This window comes from Peromyscus eremicus, chromosome X (genome assembly GCF_949786415.1).
Source record: "Peromyscus eremicus chromosome X, PerEre_H2_v1, whole genome shotgun sequence".
Classification (NCBI taxonomy): Eukaryota; Metazoa; Chordata; class Mammalia; order Rodentia; family Cricetidae; genus Peromyscus; species Peromyscus eremicus.
In genome coordinates, this window is record NC_081439.1 from 87,016,782 (window position 1) to 87,041,348 (window position 24,567).

At 39.0% G+C, this 24,567-nt stretch overlaps 1 protein-coding gene across 1 annotated transcript; it reads left to right on the forward strand.

Annotated features, from left to right (window-relative positions):
- Positions 1-21,916: 21,916 nt before the first annotated feature.
- LOC131900126 (glutamic acid-rich protein-like) lies at positions 21,917-22,679 on the forward strand. The gene has a single exon (XM_059251503.1). The coding sequence runs from the start codon at positions 22,170-22,172 to the stop codon at positions 22,677-22,679; it is 510 nt and encodes a 169-aa protein (XP_059107486.1). The 5' UTR covers positions 21,917-22,169.
- Positions 22,680-24,567: the final 1,888 nt, after the last annotated feature.

Sequence of the window (24,567 nt, forward strand, 5' to 3'; positions counted from 1 at the left end):
TACCTGGGTGGAGAGAGGAAGTAAGATGAGAGGGCACAGAATGGTATATAGGCATGAGTATTCAGGAAGTAGCTCTCTATTGGGCTGAGGATATCCTAGTGGTAAGAACTTGTGGCTGGCTAGTTCTGTCCCTCTGATCTCTCAGCTTTCATCCCAATATCTGACTCTGGGTAGTTTTTTTTTTTTTATTAATAAGACCAATTAGCAATTCGTGTTAAACAAATCTCTTGGCCTCTTCTGAGATTACTTAGGGAACAGAACTTCAGTTTAGAAAATCAAATATTTTTCTCAAGTTTATCTTTTGGTAATTTCATAAACGTATACAATGTCTTTCAATTATATCTACATTCCACTCTTCACGACCACCTTCTTACAGGGTCCCCAACATGCCTCTTCTAACCTCATGTCCTCTATTTTGATATTCAGCAGAGTCATGATTGTGGGGACATTTACTGGAGCTTGGGAAACCTATCACAAGCCACACCCTACAGAAACCAACTTCCCCTCCCCTAGCAGTCATCAATTGCCAATAGCTCTTTAGCTAGAAGTGGGGAACTGATGAGGCCTTTCACAATCCCTGCTGGAATGTCCACTGTCTTAATTCTGTGCATGTCTTAGGAAGGCAACCACAGCTGCTGTGGGTTGATGAATGCAATGGCTTTGTCATGTCTAGAAGAAACTATTTTGCAGCAGTCCTCCTATTCTCTAGCTCTTAAAATCATTCTGCCCCCTCTTACGTAATATCCTCTGGATCTTGGGTGTGGAGAGAATGGGATATAATTCTCCTATTTAGGGCTGACCACTCCGTAGTCACTGCTTCTCTGAACTTTTTCCTCTTGGGAGTCTCTGCATAATTCTCCAAACAACACAAAAGGGAGCTTCTCTGATGCATGGTGAGAATTATACTGATATGTGAATGTAATGATAAATATTTACAAGGTGATTTGATACTATGCCTATTTAGCATAGTGAGAGCAGTAGGTTTTCCCCTAGGGGCTGTGACTTCCCCAGCCATGGATTCTTGGCCAGGCATAAGTCCCTCTGTGAAATGGGTTTTAATTCCAATTACAAAGCCATGGTTTACAACCATAACATTCCTGGCACTTTTGCACCAATGAACTTATCTAGTTAGCTCAGTCATTACAGTGGCCCACAGAATCACAGTTGAGTAAGATTGCTGATAACTTTTTCCCCCTACTAGCCTGCATAGTAACTTCTAGCACTATGTAAGCTGGCCAGCTGGGAGGAATCTTCCAGGTCACTATCCCTTGGGTTTGTTTTGATTTGTTTTCATGTCCTATGACCAAATTGTGTGATGTCTTCGATGGTAGGGACTGACTCTTAAGTTCTGATGGATGACCAAAAGCAATGACAATAGCCTGAATTGTCCCAGGAGTCTCTGGGATGCCTATGACCACAACTTGTAGGGTTTCTCTCACACTTGGCACTAGGCTATTTGTTTGATACCCTATGGATTCTCAGAGCTGCATTATTCCCATACATGGGGCAACTTCAATTTAAACCATTTTGAACATACATACATAAGGAAGCTTTTAAAATAATAGGTTTCTATGTGACCTTTTCAAGCATTCTTGGAGATAGCTCTCCCTCCTGCTATGCCAACACGTACCCTAGTCCTCCATCCATCCTCTCCCAACTTAAACCTTCCCCATTACTCTTTTGTCCCTTCATATGAACTGTACTCTATCACCCCCTGTTTTAATCTCTTTCTCATCCCATCCCATGGCCTTGATTTATAGATTCATAGCTTCTACAGGTACTCCAAGTTAAACACACAAATCTGAAACTTTGCTGTCAGGATCCACATATGAGAGACAACATACAGCATTGGTTCTTATTGGGCCTGGCTTACCCATATTTTTTTCCATTTTCATCCATTTTCCTGGAAATTTCTTAGTTTCATTTTTATCTACAGATCAATAAAACTCTTAGTATGTAGGCACCACATTTTCAATATCCACTCATATGATGATGGATATTCAGGCTGTTTCCATTTCTTGGATATTGTGAATAAAGCATCAATTAACATTGATGAGCAAGTATCTCTGTTACAGGACCTAGAGTCTTTTGAATCTATGTCCAGGAACACTAGAGCTTGTCCATACATTAAATCTCTTTTTAGAAATCCACACTGGTTTCCATCATGTCTGCATCATTTTACATACCCACTAACAGAGAATAAGGGCTGTTCTTTCCCCCACAGCCTCACCAGCATTTGTTGTCAATTTATTTTTTTAATTATTTAAGCCATTTTAACTGAAGTTTGAAAATTTAAAAAAAAATTTAAATTACATTTCCCTGCTTCCTAAGATGTTGAACACATTTTACTATATTCTTAACATTTATATATGTATATATATAATATATATATAATATATATATATATTCCTTTGAAAATTCTGTTAAGACCTAAAGCCCAATTTTTGATTCAGTGGTTTTTTGATGCTTTGTTTATATATTTGTTTATTCTATTTATTAATTCTCTAACAGATGTCTGCAAATAAATAACACACACTTCGATAATTAAGAGTCAAGGAGAAAATTCAGGAGGGAAACTAGAAAACATTTTAATATACATGAAAACAAAACATGTTATACCTACATATAGCAATTGTACATTAAGTGGTGTTTAAATTAATGATCATCACTGCACAATTATTAAACCTTCCATTTTAAGATACTAAAAATATTTAAAGAAAGCTCAAACTAAAGTAAGAATAAGTAAAGTATAATTAATCAAAATACAGTATAAGCCTTGGCATACAGACTTGAATCTGAAAAGGATTTTTTTTGCAAAGTCTTAGGCTCTCAGTTTGATCCTGAGAACTCACATAAAAAATACCAGATATACGGCTTCTGAATGTAATCTAGGATGCACTAGTCAAGCAGTCTAGTCTATTCACTGGATTGTGGGCAAGTAAGAGATCCTGTCTCAGAAAACTTGCTTGATCTCTGGGATATATAGGCATGATCACACATAGGGACTGGCAGACACACACACACACACACACACACACACACACACACACAGACTTTTGCAAATAACTTTTAAAAACCAAGTATCTAAAAACAAAACAAAAATCAATATAACCAAAAAACTATTATTGAAACAATTCATCTATAATTATCAATAAGAAGTAGAATGAATATAGCAATGAGAGAGACATGGCTTAGGATAAAAAGGGAGAGAGAGAGAAGAGGGAAAGTGAGAAAGAAAGAGAGAAAACATGTTATTAGAATTTTTGAAAGAGAAATATCATACTGATTATACAAAAACTGAAAGATCTGTCATCAAATTTAGGAGGCAGTTTAGTATGTGGTGATACCAACGTATATTCTTTCTCTTGATTTTGGTTGTTGGTTATAGTTCATTACAAATCACAGTGATAATGATTGGTTGGTAGAATTTAGGAAGGCAATAGAGGTCTACATAAGCAGCAATGGGAGACATTGTGCACCATTAAAAATGATACCATTGCGCTATAGTCACAGTGGCCATTTACCCATGTAGACATGTCTGGCTATAGATAGATAAAGGGAGAAGTAATGGTTACCAGAGTAGTTCAAAGACACTATGTAAATAAGGTGGAGACTAAATAGGTAGGGTGTTGATCTTTACTGGAATTCTGTAGAACATTATTGGTGGTAGCCTAAAGTAAGGAACTTAAGTCATTAGGCATATGCTTCTTACACTTTACCACTTTGCTTCTTGTCCATACTAAGGTGAACCTGGTTTCCTCCATCACATATCCTCAACACGATTTACTCTGTCACCACAGGACCAAAACAACAGGGCCAAAACCATGGACTGAAACAATAGGTCAAATTAAACCCTCAATCCATATTAAATACTTATCTGGAGCATTTTTTCACAGGAATACAAAGCCGAGAGACACACTCCCATACCCCCTGTGATAGAGACCTGTAGAGCACAGGGTGTTTGCAAAACCATGAAAAAACAATGTTATTTGTTTCTTGGCTCCAGTACCCCAGCATGGTTAATCACCCCATGGTTTACTTCAGTTAAGGGGCAAAAGCAGTATTTGTCATGTGACTGCTTTTTTTCATTCCTACCTGCTCTCAAAGGGAATTCATATGTATCTCCTGATGCCTGAATGGCCTTGGACTATGTCATGCCGGTTGTATGTTCTAAATCTACATAGCAAGAGCACCTATGGAGATTACCAAATCAGTGTAGAGCTGTCCCAAACCAAATGTCATAAATAATCTCGAGCTAAAGTACCCTGACATTGTGTTATATGCTTGCATATATTGTGGAGTTGGACACGGGCGGGCTTTACATTGTCAATTGGAATGGCGTCTGCAATATGCATCATTCTTTTTCACTGTTGAGAGCAGCATAGCTTGAACCCTTTCTTGAACCACTAAGAGAACTGTCTTCTTCAGGATGATACAGTGACTTTTGTGTCTATAAAGCAATGTGATTACTATTCCCTAGGTCCACTGTTTTTCCCCCTAGAGACAATGGGCATGAAGCCTCATTTACTTTCTTCACTATGGATATTATGGCATAAGCAGTAGAACAGTGGTTCTCAACCTGTGGCTTGTGACCATCAGAAAACACCTATTTCTGATAGATTTGGAACTGATAAATGGCTCAGTAGCAATTTACCCTCATGAAGTAGCCAAAGAAATAATTTTATGGTTGGAGGGGGGAGGCAGCACTACATGAGGCACTCTATTAAAGGATCATAGCATTAGGAAGGTTGAGACCCACTGCACAAGGAGGTCAGTGACTCCATATTAATTCCTTTTCCCAGTTTTAATGGAAAGTCGTCTGGCCTTAGAGGACATCCAAGTTGAATAAGGTAGGTTTGTGGTTGTTAGTGACTCCATCACATTTGACTTAATTCCGTTTATCAAATGGAACAAGATAACTAATACAGCAGTTTAGGTTTAACACTGTAGCTGTGGCTCTTCACTCCGGTCCCAAACTTGAAACTGATATTTGGTGCTGTACCTTCATAGTCCAGTGTGTAGCAACAACGTGTGTGGATGTGTGGTGGTGGAGAGGTGTGGACCAAACTGGCTTTCCTAACATAGTGTTGCCATCTATGACATTTTAGAATCTTCCTCATTCCTATGAGAAAGTCTTTTAAGGCACAAAATTTGAATTGGATGTTCCAGCAACCACCTGGCTATTTTGGTGACCTCGTGGAAGTGGATCAGTAGGCAAAGGAAAGCATTACTCTCCTGAAGGGACAAAAGGGCCTTATGAAAATGCACAATTAGAGTTACTGTCACACAATCAGAAAGGGGAAGAAACCCGGAGATTTCAGAGAGCTTTTAGTATTTTGTTTTTTCTTCATTTTAATTTTTTTAATTTAATTATTTTTTCAATATGATTTAATTCTACATATCAACCACGGATTCCGTTTCCCCCCCCTCCGCCCCCTCTCCTTCATCCTACCCCACCCCCCATTTCCATCTCCCCCAGGGCAAAGACTCCCCCTTGTATTGAGATCAACCTGGTAGACTCAGTCCAGGCAGATCCAGTCCCCTCCTCCCAGGCCGAGCCAGAGACCCTGCAGAAGCCCCAGGTTTCAAACAACCAACTCATGCACTGAGCACAAGACCCAGTTCCACTGCCTGGATACCTCCCAAACAGATCAAGTCAATCAACTGTCTCACCTATTCAGAGGGCCTGATCCAGTTGGGGGTCCCTCAGCCATTGGTTCATAGTTCATGTGTTTCCATTCCTTTGGCTATTTGTCCCTGTGTTATCCAGCCTTGGTCTCAACAATTCTTGCTCAAATAAACCGTCCTCTTTCTCGCCAATTGGACTCCTGGAGCTCCACCAGGGACCTAGCCGTGGATCTCTGCATCCAGTCCCTCAGTCATTGGATGGGGTTTCTAGCATGACAATTAGGGTGTTTGGCTATCCTATCACCAGAATAGGTCAGTTCGGGCTGTCTCTCGACCATTGCCAGAAGACACAGGGATCGCACAATGACTAAGAAATGGATGAGATCTACATGAACAGCCTGGATGTGATTGGGGTTAATGAAGGGCAAGGGTCGAGGGAAAGACAGCTTGGGGGAGCGGGAGATCCCAGCTGGATCAAGAACAGAGAGGGAGAACAAGTATTTCGTTTCTGGTGATATTGATAATTAGGAAGTTATGACACCACACATTGACAAGGGGAAGAGAATGAAAAGTTCAGACACTGAGGATAATGAGTAAATATCATGACATTCATGGGACTGTCTATTAACTCTCATGCATAGTCATTGCAGTACACATGACTTAGAGTGATTGGCACAAGGACACCAAGCAGGTCACTGTGTTGTCCTAATACAGTAGTTATCTCTTTTGTCATTCTGTTTCCTGGTCCATGTTGCTCAAACCCTACAGAAATAAAAATTAGGTCATATAGCAGAGTAAGAAGAAGTATTGCCACTTAAGGCTGTGGTTCTCAACCTGTGGGTCATGACCGTTTTCGTAGAATGTCTCTTTCACAGGGGTCACCTAAGATCATCAGAAAACACAGATATTTATATTGAGATTCATAACAGCAGCACAATTACTGTTATGGAGTAGCAACAAAAATATTTTTGTGATTGGGGCATGACCACAATTTGAGAAACTGTATTAAAGGCTCACATAATTAGGAAGGTTGAGAACCACTGATTTGAGGTCAATGGGATAGTGGCAGAAGAAAATTATAGGAAAGGAAAACTAAAAGAGTAATGAAATAGAAATTCTTCATTTTGTTAGGTAATTCTAGGAAGACTGTCTTTTTCATTTAACATGCTTTTCCTCTTTTTTTGAATGCATTTATGGGAGGATCGATATGACTTTGGCAGTGAGAATTATACACTTTCCAAGTCCTGTTTAATTGTTTTTCACTTTCAACCTTTGTTCTGACTCTAACCATTTCAACTGTTAACTATTTGGCTTTTTCTGTCTCTTTTATTTTTACTACTGCTGAAACCTGAGCTATACAATCACTGGGCTTTAAAGTCTTTTAGATCTTCATTTTATATGTGTATAGGTGCTATATCTTGCGTGTATGTTTGTACATCATGTGTGTACAATGTCCAAGGACACCTGAAGACACCAGATGCCCTGAAACTGGAGTTACAAACGGTTGGTAACCACCAAGTCGGTGTTGAGAATTAAACCTGGATTCTGTGGAGGAGCAATTAGTGGTCTTCTGAGCCATCTCTCCTGCCCCTCTATAGCAGTTTTATAACTCTGTCTATACTGGCATAACCCCATGTCAAACAGAAGTCAGTGGAGCCGAGCTCATACATATTGATACACTATCATTTTACTGACAATGTGATATTTAAAAGACAGGGTTCCTATCACCTTAAAAGGTATCCCAAACAGTAAGGCCTCAGGGAAAAAGGTGTGATTCTGGGCAGTCCCCAGAATGTAAGGACCTTTTTGGCTGATTGGACACAATACACGTCAATCACTATGTCTCAGCAAATGAGCTTACAGCTCTGGTGACGTGTGAGAGGGGCCATTATTACTTCTCAAGGCTCTGCCCCCTTATACGTGGCTCTCAGCCTTCTTGGTGCTGGCCTCAGCAGGAGGCTCTTCCCTGGAGCTGTCTAGCCCTTCTATTATAGGTACTCTACAAGTACCAGCTCCGTCTGCTCACTAGTGGAAAACCTTCCCTGCTGTTCTCACTGCCTCCAAGGAGGTACTTGAGGCCAACAGCCTCTCTCTACTTCGTGGTAGTCACCTTAACAACGCCTCATCCCCACCAACACCTTCAAAGCTTGAAGCTTCAGTAAGATCTTCATTGGCAGGAAATTTGTGCCATGTCTGTTGTTGCAGAGCAGGACCTTGGATTACCTGACCAAGAGCAAGAAGGTGGTAGGATGGATCACGACGCTGGACAAAGTGTCTTGCATGTGCTGCCAATCCATGAGGCTGTTGATGACATCGATGGAACCACAGGATTTCTGCGTTCACAGGCAGTCTCGAGAGCCATTATGGGGGAAGAGCCGGGGCAGAAGGAGATATGGCCCAACACTGAGGAGATCTGCACTCATGTGGAAGAGGTCTGGCCTGATATCAAGGACATCTGGCCTGATGTCGAGGACATCTGCCATAAAGCCGAGGACATCTACCCTGATGACGAGGAAACCTGGCCTGATGTCGAGGACATCTGGCCTCATGTCGACGAAGTCTGGCCTTGTATCAAGGACATCTGGCCTGTTGTAGAGGACAGCTGGCCTGATATCGAGGACATCTGGCCTGATGTCGAGGAAAGCCGGCATCGCGTTGAGGACATCTGGCCTGATATCGAGGACATCTGGCCTGACGTTGAGGAAGGCAGGCATCGCATTGAGGACATTTGGCCTGATATCCAGGACATCTGGCCTGATGTTGAGGAACGCTGTCCTGTTCTCGAGGAAGCCTGGCCTGATGTTGAAGAGGACTGGTATGTCTGGAATGGCGACAAGGAGAACGAAGTAGTTCAGGAGGAAGCTGAAGACGACCAGAACTACAATAATGAAGAAGAGGAGGAGGAGGACAATAAAGTTGACAACTATGAATATGAGAAGAAAGGATAAGAGGCGGTTGAGGATCAGGGGAAGGAGATCATCCTGCATGCTGTGAGTTTACCTATGGGACTTTAGGTCCCTCTAGAGACATTTCATTTTTTCTAATACATCATGCCCCTAACCTGTGTATACATGCTATTAATGACCACATTCTCCTTCACCCAAGACATGACAAGTTCAGTTCTTGCAGGCCCACCTACTCAGGAGAGGGAAAGACCCTCCAAGAGGTCCAGACCCTGCCAAAGGAAGCATAGAATTGGGAGGGTGAGTGCCTAATAGAAGGAGCTACCTCTAGGATGGCTGTCTTTTATAACACCTGAAAGGGGATTCCAAGGTATATTACACAGCTCAGAGGAAGCTGAGGAGGACATGTTCTAGTAGAGTGAGTCATTGACTAGTACTTCTGTAGTTTATCAGCTGCTGATCTTTGCAACAAAGGGACCAAGGCCACCAAGCACTAGCAAATTTGCTTATTATTCAGCATCTGTTGGCATTAGTAGCTCATTTGCAGGCCATACACAAGTGTTTGAGTTTCAAAAATAAAATATGTTCAATTTTTGGTTAAAAATACAGACAGATATAAGGTATACTATTTTCCTAAGATTTAAAATGTGTTTCATATCAATGTTTTACAATTGTTAATTATCTCTTATTCTTCCTACAGATTAAGGGCAAAGGAAGCCATGGATAACCATAGAATCAATGAATCGGTTCTGTTTGGATTTGAGATCATCTAATATTCATTAACACATGCAAAGGTACCATCAGTGATCCTCATCTAATATTCCTCATCCAAATATATGCACTTAAAACTTCCCAAACTGTTTAAATATTCCTTAAATTAAAAATAAATATAATTTGAAATAATTGGGAGAGTCTTTTGTCAATAATACAAACACAAGTTGATTAATGTCCATTTCTTTTTGTATTAGCCTACCAGTCATTGAAGCAGATTACTTTTAACTGTTTTCCGTGTTCCAATTACACTCTCAATAAATTCCATTAGTAAGTTTAACCCACTAATGTAAAAGAAAACAGACATAGAGGTCTAGCAAAGTCTGAACATTATTCACAGAAACTGACAAGTGACCCAGGTTGTCTGCAAGCAAGTTGGGCCACTTGAACACATGGGACAACAACAGCCGCAGCAGCACCTGGGAATTGGTGAGCAACGCCAACTCCTGAGCTCTGTTCAAGATGTGTTTGATAGTAAATTCTCAAAGTGATCTGGCACAGCTTCTGAAGACCTTTAGTTCATCCTTCATATCAATGTAGTGTGAGAACTGCTGATGTAGAATTCTGCTTCACTGTCATTGGACCAAGGTTATATCACTGAATTGAGACTCTTTAAAATAAATTGAATAAAACAATAAATACCTGATGCTGGATACATCTAGGGATGGTACATGGAAATACTACAATTCCAAAAGGTCTAAAACACAGAGAAAGACCTAAAAAGGCAAATATTGGATAGTGTAGTGCAGAAAAATATAGAAAGGAAAAAGCTCATTTCTGGATACATTACAATGTGCATATAAAATTTAAAAATGTAAAGCAATAACTACAAGTACATATACAGTAAAGTGAATATGTGTGATGCATGCTTATGTAGCATGCAGAGAAATTTCTATGGGAACAAAAATACCTATTTAGGATTACTAGATATATTTTTAAGAAAAAGGAAGTATGTAATTGGATAGAAGTACATGGTTGACTTCAACAGCACCATAGTACATCACTTAGGTTAGCTCAAGGGTGTATACAGGAAGTTCTCACTATACCTTTGTGTAGATGAACATTGTTTCTTGAAGAAAAATGAAAAATAGGAAGGGTCAATTAAAAAAAATGTTCAACAACTGGAATTTCCTTAAGGAAAAAAAAGTAGTTGGATATAACCAGATTAGGGATCAGAGGAGAAAGGACACGATTTTGAGGGTAGAAAGCTATGTTCTACAGGTATTTCAAGCTTCATAGTTACTCATTTGCCTTAATACCTTCTGTTGTATTCTATGGGAACACATCTCATCTTACCACATTAAGTAGCACTATTCACATGTGTGCCTATATCCTACTCTAGTGGTCAACTTTCTAAATTATTTGACCTTTTAAAAGTTTGACTTGTGCATCTTTCTTAAAGCACCCACCATTGTATTTTTCCACTTGGTAGATACTTGATAAACATTTCTTACAAAAAATAGCTTACTTAATGCACACAAAATTCCATTTTGTGTCACTGACATTGACATTTACAAACACATTATCAGTGATGAGATAATAAGGACTAAGATACAACAGAAAAAGTAATTCATTATAGTATTTTATAGCATAAAAAGATAGCTATAGTCTCTTGTGGGATGTTCTGTATGGCAAATGTGTTGCTCTGATTAGTTGGTAAATGAAACACTGATTGACCATTAGTCAGGCAGGAAGAAGTATAGGCGGGACAAGGAGGAGAATAAAGCTGGGAAGTGGAAGGCTGAGTCAGAGACACCGCCAGCCACCAGGATGACAAATAGCATGTGAAGATGCCGGTAAGCCACATGCCACATGGCAAGGTATAGATTTATAGAAATGGATTAATTTAACCTGTAAGAACAGTTAGCAAGAAGCCTGCCACGGCCATACAGTTTCTAACCAATATAAGTCTCTGTGTTTACTTGGTCGGGTCTGAGCGGCTGTGGGACTGGCGGGTCAGAGAGATTTGTCCTGACTTTGGGCCAGGCAGGACAACTCTAGCTACAATAGTCTATAATAACTTTTTTACATATTTTTAAAAAAAACTAGAAAAGAAAAGATTTAAGGTTCCCAGCACAGAAATCCAAAGGTTTGGTAAGATAGTGTGAATTACCTTGATTTCATCATGAAACATTATATATAAATATCTGTGCCAAAATACCACACTATACTCCACAAATATAGGCACTAAAAAATCATTAGAATGATACAATATAATCCACAAAGTACTTATTATCAGGAATTTGACATATTTATGGCAGGCACAAGGCACAGAGACACATTGTAAGCCCTTTGTCACATTCATATTGAGTGGAGAGTCCAAATAGGCATTTAACTTAATGTCACTGTGGAGATTTCATTGATTATAATTGGTTAGTTTGGAATTTCTGCTCATATAACTTAACACTTCATTACAAATCTTCTGTGAATTATATTGATGTTCTCTCCACTCTACAGGAAGTATAGCCACAAATCTGTGGTGATATTGTATTTGTGCTCTAACAAATAAAGCTTGCCTGGAGATCAGAGGATAAAACCAGTGACCATATTAAATATAGGGGTTAGAAAATGGTAGCACACACTTTTAATCCTATCAATTGGGAGGCAGAGATTCATCTGGATCTCTGAGTTCAAGGCCACACTGGGAACAGAGACAGATATGGTGACATACATACGTGTTTAATTCCAACACTAGTTAACCATAAAGGTATGGAGGTATCTACAGACAGAGAAGAAGTGATAGAGATGCAAAATATAAAGTGATGTACCTGGGTGGAGAGAGGAAGTAAGATGAGAAGGCACAGAATGGTATATAGGCATGAGTATTCAGGAAGTAGCTCTCTATTGGGCTGAGGATATCCTAGTGGTAAGAACTTGTGGCTGGCTTGTTCTATCCCTCTGATCTCTCAGCTTTCATTCCAATATCTGACTCTGGGTAGCTATTTTTTTTTAATTAATAAGACCAATTAGCAATTCGTGTTAAACAAATCTCTTGGCCTCTTCTGAGATTACTTAGGGAACAGAACTTCAGTTTAGAAAATCAAATATTTTTCTCAAGTTTATCTTTTGGTAATTTCATAAACGTATACAATGTCTTTCAATTATATCTACACTCCAGTCTTCACGACCACCTTCTTACAGGGTCCCCAACATGCCTCTTCTAACCTCATATCCTCTGTTTTTATATTCAGCAGAGTCATGATTGTCGGGACATTTACTGGAGCTTGGGAAACCTATCACAAGCCACACCCTACAGAAACCACCTGACCCTCCCCTAACAGTCATCAACTGCCAATAGCTCTTCATCTAGAAGTGGGGAACTGATGAGGCCTTTCACAATCCCTGCTGGAATGTCCACTGTCTTAATTCTGTGCATGTTTTAGGAAGGCAACCACAGCTGTTGTGGGTTGATGAACGCAATGGCTTTGTCATGTCTAGAAGACACTATTTTGCAGCAGTCCTCCTATTCTCTAGCTCTTACAATCTTTCTGCCCCCTCTTACATAATATCCTCAGGACCTTGGGTGGGGAGAGAAAGGGATATAATTCTCCTATTTAGAGCTGACCACTCCATAGTCACTGCTTCTCTGAACTTTTTCCTCTTGGGAGTCTCTGTATTAGTCTCCATCCAACACAAAAGGGAGCTTCTCTGATGCATGGTGAGAATTATACTGATATGTGGGTGTAATGATAAATATTTACAAGGTGATTTGATACTATGCCTATTTAGCATAGTGAGAGCAGTAGGTTTTCCCCTAGGTGCTGTGACTTCCCCAGCCATGGATTCTTGGCCAGGCATAAGTCCCTCTGTGAAATGGGTTTTAACTCCAATTACAAAGCCATAGTTTACAACCATAATATTCCTGGCACTTTTGCACCAATGAACTCATCTAGTTAGCTCAGTCATTACGGTGGCCCACAGAATCACAGTTGAGTAAGATTGCTGATAACTTTTTCCCCCTACTAGCCTGCATAGTACTTTCTAGCACTATGTAAGCTGGCCAGCTGGGAGGAATCTTCCAGGTCACTATCCCTTGGGTTTGTTTTGATTTGTTTTCATGTCCTATGACCAAATTGTGTGATGTCTTCAATGGTAGGGACTGACTGTTTAGTTCTGATGGATGACCAAAAGCAATGACAATAGCCTGAATTGACCCAGGAGTCTCTGGGATGCCTATGACCACAACTTCTAGGGTTTCTCTCACACTTGGCACTAGGCTTTTTGTTTGATACCCTATGCATTCTCAGAGCTGCGTTATTCCCATACATGTGGCAACTTCAATTTAAACCCTTTTGATCATACATACATAAGGAAGCATTTAAAATAATAGGTTTCTATTTGACCTTTTCAAGCATTCTTGGAGATAGCTCTCCCTCCTGGTATGCCAACACGTACCCTAATCTTCCATCCATCCTCTCCCAACTTAAACCTTCCTCATTGTTCTCTTTTCTCCCATCATATGAACTCTATCACCCCCTGTTTTATTCACTTTCTCCTTCCATCCCATGGCCTCTCTTTATAAATTCATAGCCTCTACATGTACTCCAAGTTAAACACACAAATCAGAAACTTTGCTGCTAGGATCCACATATGAGAGACAACATACAGCATTGGTTCTTATTGGGCCTGGCTTACCCATATTTTTTTTCCATTTTTATCCATTAACCCGGAAATTTCATAGTTTCATTTTTATCTACAGATCAGTAAAATTTCTTTGTATGTATGTACCACATTTTCAATATCCACTCATAAGTTGATGGATATTCAGGCTGTTTCCATTTCTTGGATATTGTGAATACAGAAGCCATTAACATTGATGAACAAGTATCTCTGCTGCAGGACATAGAGTCTTTTGGATCTATGCCCAGGAACACTAGAGCTTGTCCATACATTAAATCACTTTTTAGAAATCTACACTGATTTCCATCATGTCTGCATCATTTTACATACCCACCAACATACAATAAGGCTGTTCTTTCCCCCACAGCCTCACCAGCATTTGTTGTCATTTTATTTTTAATCATTTTTAAGCCATTGTAACTGAAGTTAGAAAATTTTAAAAAATTAATTTACATTTCCCTTATTCCAAAAATGTTGAACACATTTTATGATATTCTTAACATTATATATATATATATATATATATATATATATATATATATATATATATATATATATTCCTTTGAGAATATTGTTAAGAGCTAAAGCCCAATTTTTGACTCAGTGGGTTTTTTGATGCTTTGTTTTAGACTTTGTTTATTCTATTTATTAATTCTCTAACAGATGTCTGCAAATAAATAACTCACACTTAGATAATTAAGAGTCAAGGAGAAAAGTCAGAAGGGAAATTAGAAAACATTTTAATATACATGAAAACAAAACATGATATATCCAAATGTAGCAATTGTACCTTAAGCGGTGTTTAAATTGATGATCATCACTGCAAGTGCCTATGTTGAAAGATCAACTTCTGCACAATTATTGTACCTTCTATTTTAATATACTAAAAATATTTAAAGAAAGCTCAAACTAAAGCAAGAATAAGTAAAGTATAATTAGTCAAAATACAGTATAAGCCTGGACATAGCTTAATCTGAAAAGGATTTTCTTTGCAAAGTCTTAGACTCTCAGTTTTATCCTGAGAACTCACATAAAAAATACCGGATATAGGGCTTCTGCTGGTAATCTAGGGTTCACTAGTCAAGCAGTCTAGCCTATTCACTGGATTGTAGGCAAGTAAGAGACCAGGTCTCAGAAAACTTGCTTGATCTCTGGGATATATATGCATGATCACACATAGGGACTGTCAGACACACACACACACACACACACACACACACACACACACACACACACAGACATTTACAAATAAATTTTAAATACTAAGTATCTAAAAACAAAACAAAAATCAATATAACCAAAAAAATTATTATTGAAACAAATCATGTATAAATCAATAAGTGGAATGAATATAGCAATGAGAGAGGTATGGCTAAGGATAAAAAGGGAGAGAGAGAGAGAAGAGGGAAAGCGAGAAAGAAAGAGAGAAAACAGGTTATTAGAATTTTTAAAAGAGAAATATCATACTGTTAATACAAAACCTGAAAGATCTGTCATCAATTTAAGGAGGCCGTTTAGTATGTGGTGATACCAACCTATATTCTTTCACTTGATTTTGGTTGTTGGTTATAGTTCATTACAAATCACAGTGATAATGATTGGTTGGTAGAACTTAAGAAGGCAATAGAGGTCTACGTAAGCAGCAATAGGAGACATTGTGCATCATTAAAAATGCTACCATTGTGCTATAGTCACAATGGCATTTACCCATGTAGACATGTTTGGCTATAGACAGATAAAGGGAGAAGTAATGGTTACCAGAGTAGTTCAAAGACACTATGTAAATAAGGTGGAGACTAAATAGGTAGGGTTTAGATCTTTACTGGAATTCTGTAGAACATTATTGGTTGTAGCCTATAGTAAGGATCTTAAATCATTAGGCATACGCCTCTTACACTTTACCACTTTGCTTCTTGGCCATACTAAGGTGAACCTGGTTTCCTCCATCACATATCCTCAACACGATTTACTCTGTCACCACAGGACCAAAACAACAGGGCCAAAACCATGGACTGAAACCACAGGTCAAAACAAACCCTCAATTCTTATTAAATATTTATCTGGACCATTTTATCACAGGAATACAAAGCTGACAGACACACTCCCATACCCCCTGATATAGGGAACTGTAGAGCACAGGGAGTTTGCAAAACGATAAGAAATCAATGTTTTTTTGTTCCTTGGCTCCAGTACCCCAACATGGTTAATCACCCTATAGTTTACTTCAATTAAATGGCAAAAAGCAATATTTCTCATGTGACTGATTTTGTCATTTTACCTGCTCTCTAAGTGAATTCATATGCATCTCCTGATGCCTGAATAGACTTGGACTATGTCATGCCGGTTGTATGTTCTATATCTACATAGAAACAGCACCTATGGAGATTACCAAACCAGTGTACAGCTGTCCCAAACCAAATGTCATAAATAATCTCGAGCTAAAGTACCCTGACATTGTGTTATATGCTTGCATATGTTGTGGAGTTGGACACAGACGGGCTTTACATTGTCAATTGGAATGGCGTCTGCAATGTGCATCATTCTTTTTTACTGTTGAGAGCAGCATAGCTTGAACCCTATCTTGAACCACTAAGAGAACTGTCTTCTTCAGGATGATACAGTAACTTTTGTGTCTATACAGCAATGTGATTACTATTCCCTAGGTCCACTGTTTTTCGCCCTAGAGACAATGGGCATGAAGCCTCATTTACTTTCTTCACTATGGATATTATGGCATAAGCAGTAGAACAGTGGTTCTCAACCTGTGGCTTGTGACCATCAGAAAACACCTATTTCTAATAGGCTTAGGAACTGATAAATGGCTCAGTAGCCACTTACCCTCATGAAGTAGCCAAAGAAATAATTTTATGGTTGGAGGGGGGAGGCAGCACTACATGAGGCACTCTATTAAAGGATCATAGCATAGGAAGTTTGAGACCCACTGCATTAGGAGGTCAGTGATTCCATATTAATTCCTTTTCCCAGTTTTAATGGAAAGCAGTCTGGTCTTTGAGGACATCCAAGTTGGATAAGGTATGTTTGGAATTGTTAGTGACTCCATCATATTTGACTTTATTCCATTCATCAAATGGAAGAATAAAAAACACAGCTGTTTAGGTTTAACACTTTATAGCTGTGGCTCTTTACTGATAGTTGGTGCTTTCCCTTCAAAATCCAGTGTGTGGCAACAACGTGTGTGTGTGTGTGTGTGTGTGTGTGTGTGTGTGTGTGTGTGTGTTTTCGGTGGGGGACCAAACTGGCTTTTCTCACATAGTGTTGCCATCTATGACATTTTTTAATCTTCCTCTTTCCTTTGAGGAAGTCTTTTAAGGCACAAAATTTGAATTGGATGTTCCAACTACTACCTGGCTATTTTGGTGCCCTCATAGAAGTGGATCAATAAGTAAAGAAAGAGTTACCATATTGAAGGAACTAAAGGTCCTTATGACTATTCAGAATTAGAGTTACTGCCACATAATCAGAAAAGGGAAGAAACCAAGAGATTTCAGAGAGTTTTTAGTATTTCATTTCTAGTGATAATGATAATTAGGAATTTACGACACCATACAATGACAAGGGGAAGAGAATGAAAAGTTCAAACACTGAGAATAATTAGTAAATATCATAACTTTCATGGGACTGTCTATTAACCCTCATGCATAGTCATTGCAGTGAACATGACTTAGAGTGATGGGCACAAGGACACCAAGCAGGTCACTGTGTTGTCCTAATACAGTAGTTATTTTGTCATTCTGTTTCCTGGTCCATGTTGCTCAAACCCTACAGAAATAAAAATTAGGTCATATAGCAGAGTAAGAAGTATGACCACTTAAGGCTGTGGTTCTCAACCTGTGGGTCATGACTGTTTTCATAGAATGTCTCTTTCACAGGGGTCACCTAAGATCATCAGAAAACACAGACATTCATATTGAGATTCATAACAGCAGCGCCATTACTGTTACAGAGTAGCAACGAAACCATATTTTTGATTGGAGGATGACCACAATTTGAGAAACTGTATTAAAGGCTCACATAATTAGGAAGGTTTAGAACCACTGATTTGAGGTCAATGGGATAATAGCAGAAGATAATTATAGGAAAGGAAAGCTAAAAGCAATTAATTATGATGACCCAACCAGCTGCAACCCTTCTAACTGACAAGAACCACACCAGTAGACCTGGTATCATGGAGGGGAGACATCTCACAGGCCCCATCCTTGGAAAAAGAACTATCAGCAGCTAAGGAATGCTGACAGAGGGAGAAATTGTCTTCCCCAAGGAAGAGCACACCAATTGGTTTTCCAATAACTTATAATCAACACTGAAAAATAAATCATATATATGCAAATAATAGACAAACTAATAATGTTGTATTTATAAATTTAGGAATACATAAGTTAAAGTAAAAGAGGCTCAAGGCCCTGCATCTGAGAGAGAGAAAAATGGGATACATGGGGTGGGGGTGTTGCAGAGAGGAAAATTAAAAGGAAAATAATATAATTATATTTTAATTTCAAAAATAAAAATTATTTTAAAAAATCCTTTAGACTGAAATAGTTTTATTTCTCCTTCACATTAATATCAGTATAACTATATCAATACCTAATCATTTATTCTATATTTATTCTCATATTGATTCATATTTATATAAAAGATTCTTATTGAACTCAATTTGGAGCATGTCAAAGGAGACTTGGAGGAGGCATGAGGATTGCACCCAAAGAGATGATTGGGTTACTTTAGTTTATTCAGGATGCCAAGCAAAGTGCCATTGACTGGGTGTTTTTACTCAACAAAAATGTACTTCTCAGAGCTCTATAGGCTGACAATACCAAGTTCAAGATGCTAAAAGATTTATAAATGTGTCTGAGAGAAAATACTTTCAGGTTCACATGTGGTGTCTTCTCCTGATGTTCACATGGAGAAGTGGCCACTTCAAAACCTCTTTTGGAAGGGCATTTGTACCATTCATGAGGGCTAGGCTGCAAGGATGCATCATTTACGATCATCACCTCAAGGAATAGGATTTCAAAATAAGCTTTAGGGGGACAAAAAAAAAAAAAAAACAAACTCAAACGGGGACTCTACAGCCTGTTTTGTGGAAAGTCTTTACATTTGTGCTATGTGGGAAGGTAAGCAGCACTCAGAGAAGTAGAGGCATGATGTTCCTCTTTTCTGTGCTAGAAAATGAGATATGCAATCAAATGATGCATATGTGTGTCACAGTTACAAGACTGCTCTGTGAGACACTTGTGAAGTGTCACTTTGGCTAAGCTTAACTTTGTGCCCTAGATAGCTTTCTTTAGATACTTCTCCTTAGGTTGCTCACAAGAGAAATTTTTCTGAGTTTTGGAAAGGAGTCACATAGTAGCCCTGCTTTATTGTTTGAATGATGATGTAGGTCCAGAGCCCTATTTTGCTTCTATTGGTCTATCTTGATGTCAATGGTAGTAGATAACTTCATGGCTATAGATATCAGGATCTACTGGTTCTAGATTCTCTAACTTCTTTGCCAGGTTCAGGTTGGAGTCTTTATTTCTTCTGTGGGTTCCACACAGCAGTAAGCCTGTTTGCCTAGAGATGGACAAAATCATAGTGAGTGAGAGTTTCTATCCTTGCATACCCCGTTTTCCATATATTCCTCCATTTCATATTCACTCTTCCTTTCTGGCCCCACATTCTGAGAGTGGAGGCTCACACTGGTTTTAAAAAAAGCAGCTATACCACCGGGTGGTGGTGGCGTAAGCCTTTAATCCCAGCACTCGGGGAGGCAGAGCCAGGCAGATCTCTGTGAGTTCGAGGCCAGCCTGGGCTACCAAGTGAGTTCCAGGAAAAGGCGCAAAGCTACACTGAGAAACCCTGTCTCGAAAAACCAAAAAAAAAAAAAAAAAAAGCAGCTATACCAATATTGTTTTTGCCCAGTTCCCATTGAAGTATGCAGTCAAATATCCATAGTGATTTCCTTTTGGGAGAGAGAAAATACCTTAGCCCATTTGTGCTGCTATAACAAGATGCCATAGAGTAGGTAACTTACAAATAATTGTATTTTATTGCTTATTTCTTAGTATATTGGTGGCTGTGAATCCAAGACTATGTCACTGACAGTTGCTATGTCCTGTAAAGAGTTTCATCTGCTTGCACGGTGGTAGTATTTTGCTTCATCTTCCAGAGAGAATCACTATTGTGTCCTCATTTTATAAGGATCTGACCTTTCATTACAGGGGGAGCTCTTACGATATCATAACCTACTATTGTGACAGTTGATATTGATGTGTTGAGCATTAGGCTTAAATATGAACTGTGGTAGAGAAAGAAGCCACACAGTGAATCAAGTAATGTACCAGATAATAAGCACATTTCCAATAGGCCAGAGGGAGCCTCATGTTCCACACACAGGGCTCTTTGACCTCTTTTGAAGTCCAACGTAAGTCTTTGTTTCTATATCCCACTCATTGCTACTCTGTCCTGATTTCTTTTAAATAATTGCTCATTACTTAAAATGAAAATATAATCACATCATTTCCTCCTCTCCTTTTCCCCCATTTTTTATACCCCCATCTTGCTAGCTCTCATATTCATGGCCTCTTTTTCTTTAATAATTATTTGTATCTAACACTAGACAAAGAACTAAAGGCAACTAAGGAGTGCTGAGAGTGGGAGAAGAAGTGTTCCCCGGGAAAGAGCCCTCCATCCTGATATTTTATAGACGATATATAAGATGGAAAAATCGTTCTGCCATAGACTAGTTCAGGCTCAACCTTTGCTTCTACTGTGACTTGAAAAGCTCACTCCACAGCATACTTTCAAACCTCTAACACTATCTCTCATCAAAGGTGGAGAAAGTCTGATTGGGCCCACTGAGGGCAATGAACTTTCTTTGTATTTGGCTACTTAACATTTCTACATTCTCTTTGATATTTATGTGTTTTATGAAAACACCATGTTCTCTTTCTGAAGTGGGAGAGTATGCCAAATTGTTATTAACCCCTAAATTTTGTGGGAATGATTAAAGAGATTCGCGGGTGTCATTTTTCTGGAAAGGAATATTATTATGTTTAAAGATTTTCAATATAGATATGAAAAGGTATTTGATTTCTTCATAGTAGAAAAAAATGACTTATATTTTGGAATTTTTTTTCTTGTCTAACTGGGAAGAATGAAACAGAAAGTCTTAGTTTTATTAAGTCATCCTAGGAAGACTGTCCTTTTCATTTAACATGCATTTCCTCTTTATTTTTATGCATTTATGGGAGGATCGATGTGACTTTGGCAATGTGAATTAAATACTTTCTAGGTCTTTTTTTTTTTTCAGCTTTAAACCCTTTGTTCTGACTGTAACCATTTCAACTTTTCACTATTTGGCTCATTTCTGTCTCTTTTATTTTTACCACTGCTGAAATCTGAGCTGTATATGATTGGGTTTTTATTTTTTTTAGATTTATTTTGATTTTATATGTGTATAAGTGCTTTCTCTTGCATGTATGTCTGTGCATCATGTGTATACAATGTCCAAGGGCACCTGAAGACACCAGATGCCCTGGAACTGGAGTTACAAACGGTTGCTAACCACCATGTCGGTGTTGGAAATTAAACCTGGATCCTGTGGAGGAGCAATAAGTGCTCTTCTGAGCCAACTCTCCTGCCCCTCTATAGCAGTTTTATAACTCTGTCTATACTGGCATAACCCCATGTCAAACAGAAGTCAGTGCAGCCGAGCTCATTCATATTAATAGGCTATCATTTACTGACAATGTGATATTTAAAAGACAGGCTGGTTCCTGTCACCTTAAAAGGTATCCCAAAACAGTAAGGCCTCAGGGAAAAAGGTGTGATTCTGAGCAGTCCCCAGAATGTAAGGACCTTTATGGCTGATTGGACACAATACACGTCAATCACTATGTCTCAGCAAATGAGCTTACAGCTCTGGTGACGTGTTAGAGGGGCCATTATTACTCCTCAAGGCTCCGCCCCCTTATATCTGGCTCTCAGTCTTCTTGGGGTTGGCCTCAGCAGGAGGCTCTTCCCTGGTGCTGTCTAGCCCTTCTTTTATAGGTACTCTACAAGTACCAGCTCCAACTGCTCACCAGTGGAAAACCTTCCCTGCTGTTCTCACTGCCTCCAAGGAGGTACTTGCGGCCACCAGCCTCTCTCTACTTCGTGGTAGTCACCTTAACAACGCCTCATCCCCACCAACACCTTCAAAGCTCGAAGCTTCAGTAAGATCTTCATTAGCAGGAAATAGGTGCCATGTCTGCTGTTGCAGAGCGGGAGCCTGGATTACCTGACCAAGAGCAAGAGGGTGGTGGGATGGGGCACGACGCTGGACAAATTGTCTTGCATGTGTTACCAATCGAAGAGAATGTTGATGACGTCGATGGTACCGCAGCATTTCTGGTATCACAGGCAGTGGCGAGAGCTATTATGGAGGAAGAGCGTAGGCAGGAGGAGATATGGCCTGATATCGAGGACAACTGGCCTGATATCGAGAACATCTGGCCTTATGTCGAGGACATCTGGCCTGTTGTCGAGGAAGCCTGGCCTGATGTTGAAGAGGACTGGTATGTCTGGAATAGTGACCAAGAGAACGAAATAGTTCAGGAGGAAGCTGAAGACGACCAGGACTACAATAATGAAGAAGAGGAGGAGGAGGACAATAAAGATGATGACTATGAATATGAGAAGAAAGGAGAAGATGAGGTTGAGGATCAGGGGAAGGAGATCATCCTGCATGCTGTGAGTTCACCTAAGGGGGTTTAGGTCCCTATAGAGAAATTGCATTTCACTCAAATACATCATGCCCCTAACGTGTGTATACATGCTATTAATGACCACATTCTGCTTCACCCAAGGCATAACAAGTTCAGTCCTTGGAGGCCCACCTATTCAGGAGAGGAAAAACTCTCCAAGAAATCCAGACCCTGGTAAAGGAAGGATAGAATTGGGAGGGTGAGTGCCTAATAGAAGGAGCTACCTCTAGGATGGCTGTCTTTTATAACACCTGAAAGGGGATTCCAAGGTATATTACACAGCTCAGAGGAAGCTGAGGAGGACATGTTCTAGTAGATTGAGTCATTGACTAGCACTTCTGTAGTTTATCAGCTGCTGATCTTTGCAACAAAAGGGACCAAGGCCACCAAGCATTAGCAAAGTTGCTTATTATTCAGCATCTGTTGGCATTGGTAGCTCATTTGTAGGCCATACACAAGTGTTTGAGTTTCAAGAAGAAAATATGTTCAATTTTTGGTTAAAAATACAGACAGATATAAGGTACACTATTTTCCTAAGATTTAAAATGTGGTTCATATCAATGTTTTACAATTGTTAATTATCTCTTATTCTTCCTACAGATTAAGGGCAAAGGAAGCCATGGATAACCATAGAATCAATGAATCGGTTCTGTTTGGATTTGGGATTATCTAACATTCATTAACACATGGAAAGGTACCATCAGTGATCCTCATCTAATATTCCTCATCCAAATATATGCACTTAAAACTTCCCAAACTGTTTAAATATTCTTTAAGTTAAAAATAAATATAATTTGAAATGAATAATTGGGAGAGTCTTTTATCAATAATACAAACTCAAGTCAATTGATGTCTATTGCTTTTTGTTTTAGCCTACCAGTCATTGATGCACATTACTTTTAACTGTTTTCAGTCCTCTTATTATACTCTCAATAAATTTCATTACTAAGTTTAACCCACTTATGAAAAAGAAAACACACATGGAGGTCTAGCATAGTCTGAATTTTATTCACAGAAACTGACAAGTGACCCAGTTTGTCTGCAAGCAAGTTGGGCCACTTGAACACATGGGACAACAACAGTCACAGCAGCCCCTGGGAATTGGTGAGCAATGCCAACTCCTTAGCTCCATTCAAGATGTATTTGATAGTAAATTCTCAAAGTGATCTGGCACAGCTTCTGAAGACCTTTAGTTTACCCTTCATGTCAATGTAGTGTGAGAACTGCTGATGTAGAGTACTGCTTCACTGAGATTGGACCAAGGTTATATCACTGAATTGAGACCCTTTAAAATGAAAAAATAAATAAATAAATACTAGATGCTGAATGATGGATGGTACAGGGAAATACTACAATTGGAAAGGTTTAAGACACAGAGAAAGACCTAAAAAGTCAAATATTGGATAGTGTAGTGAAGAAAAATATTTAAAGGAAAAAGCTAACTTCTGGATACATTAAAATGTGCATATAAAGTTTAAAAATGTAAAGCAATAACTACAAGTACATATACATTTATAGAAAAGTGAATATGTGTGATGCATGCTTATGTAGCACACAGAAAATCTTTTATGGGAATAAAAATACCTATTTAGGATTACTAGATGTATTTTTAAGAAAAAGGAAGTATTTAATTGGATGGAAGTCCATGGTTGACTTCAACAGCATCATAGTACATCACTTAGGTTAGCTCAAGGGTGTATACATGAAGTTCTCACTACACCTTTGTGTAGATTAACAGTGTTTCTCAAGGGTAGAGGAAAAGAGAGCTTAGGGAAGCGGGAGATCCCAGCTGGATCAAGAACAGAGAGGGAGAACAAGGAATAAGAGACCATGATAAACGAAGACGCGATGGGAATAGGAAGAAGCAAAGTGCTAGAGAGGTCCACAGAAATCCACAA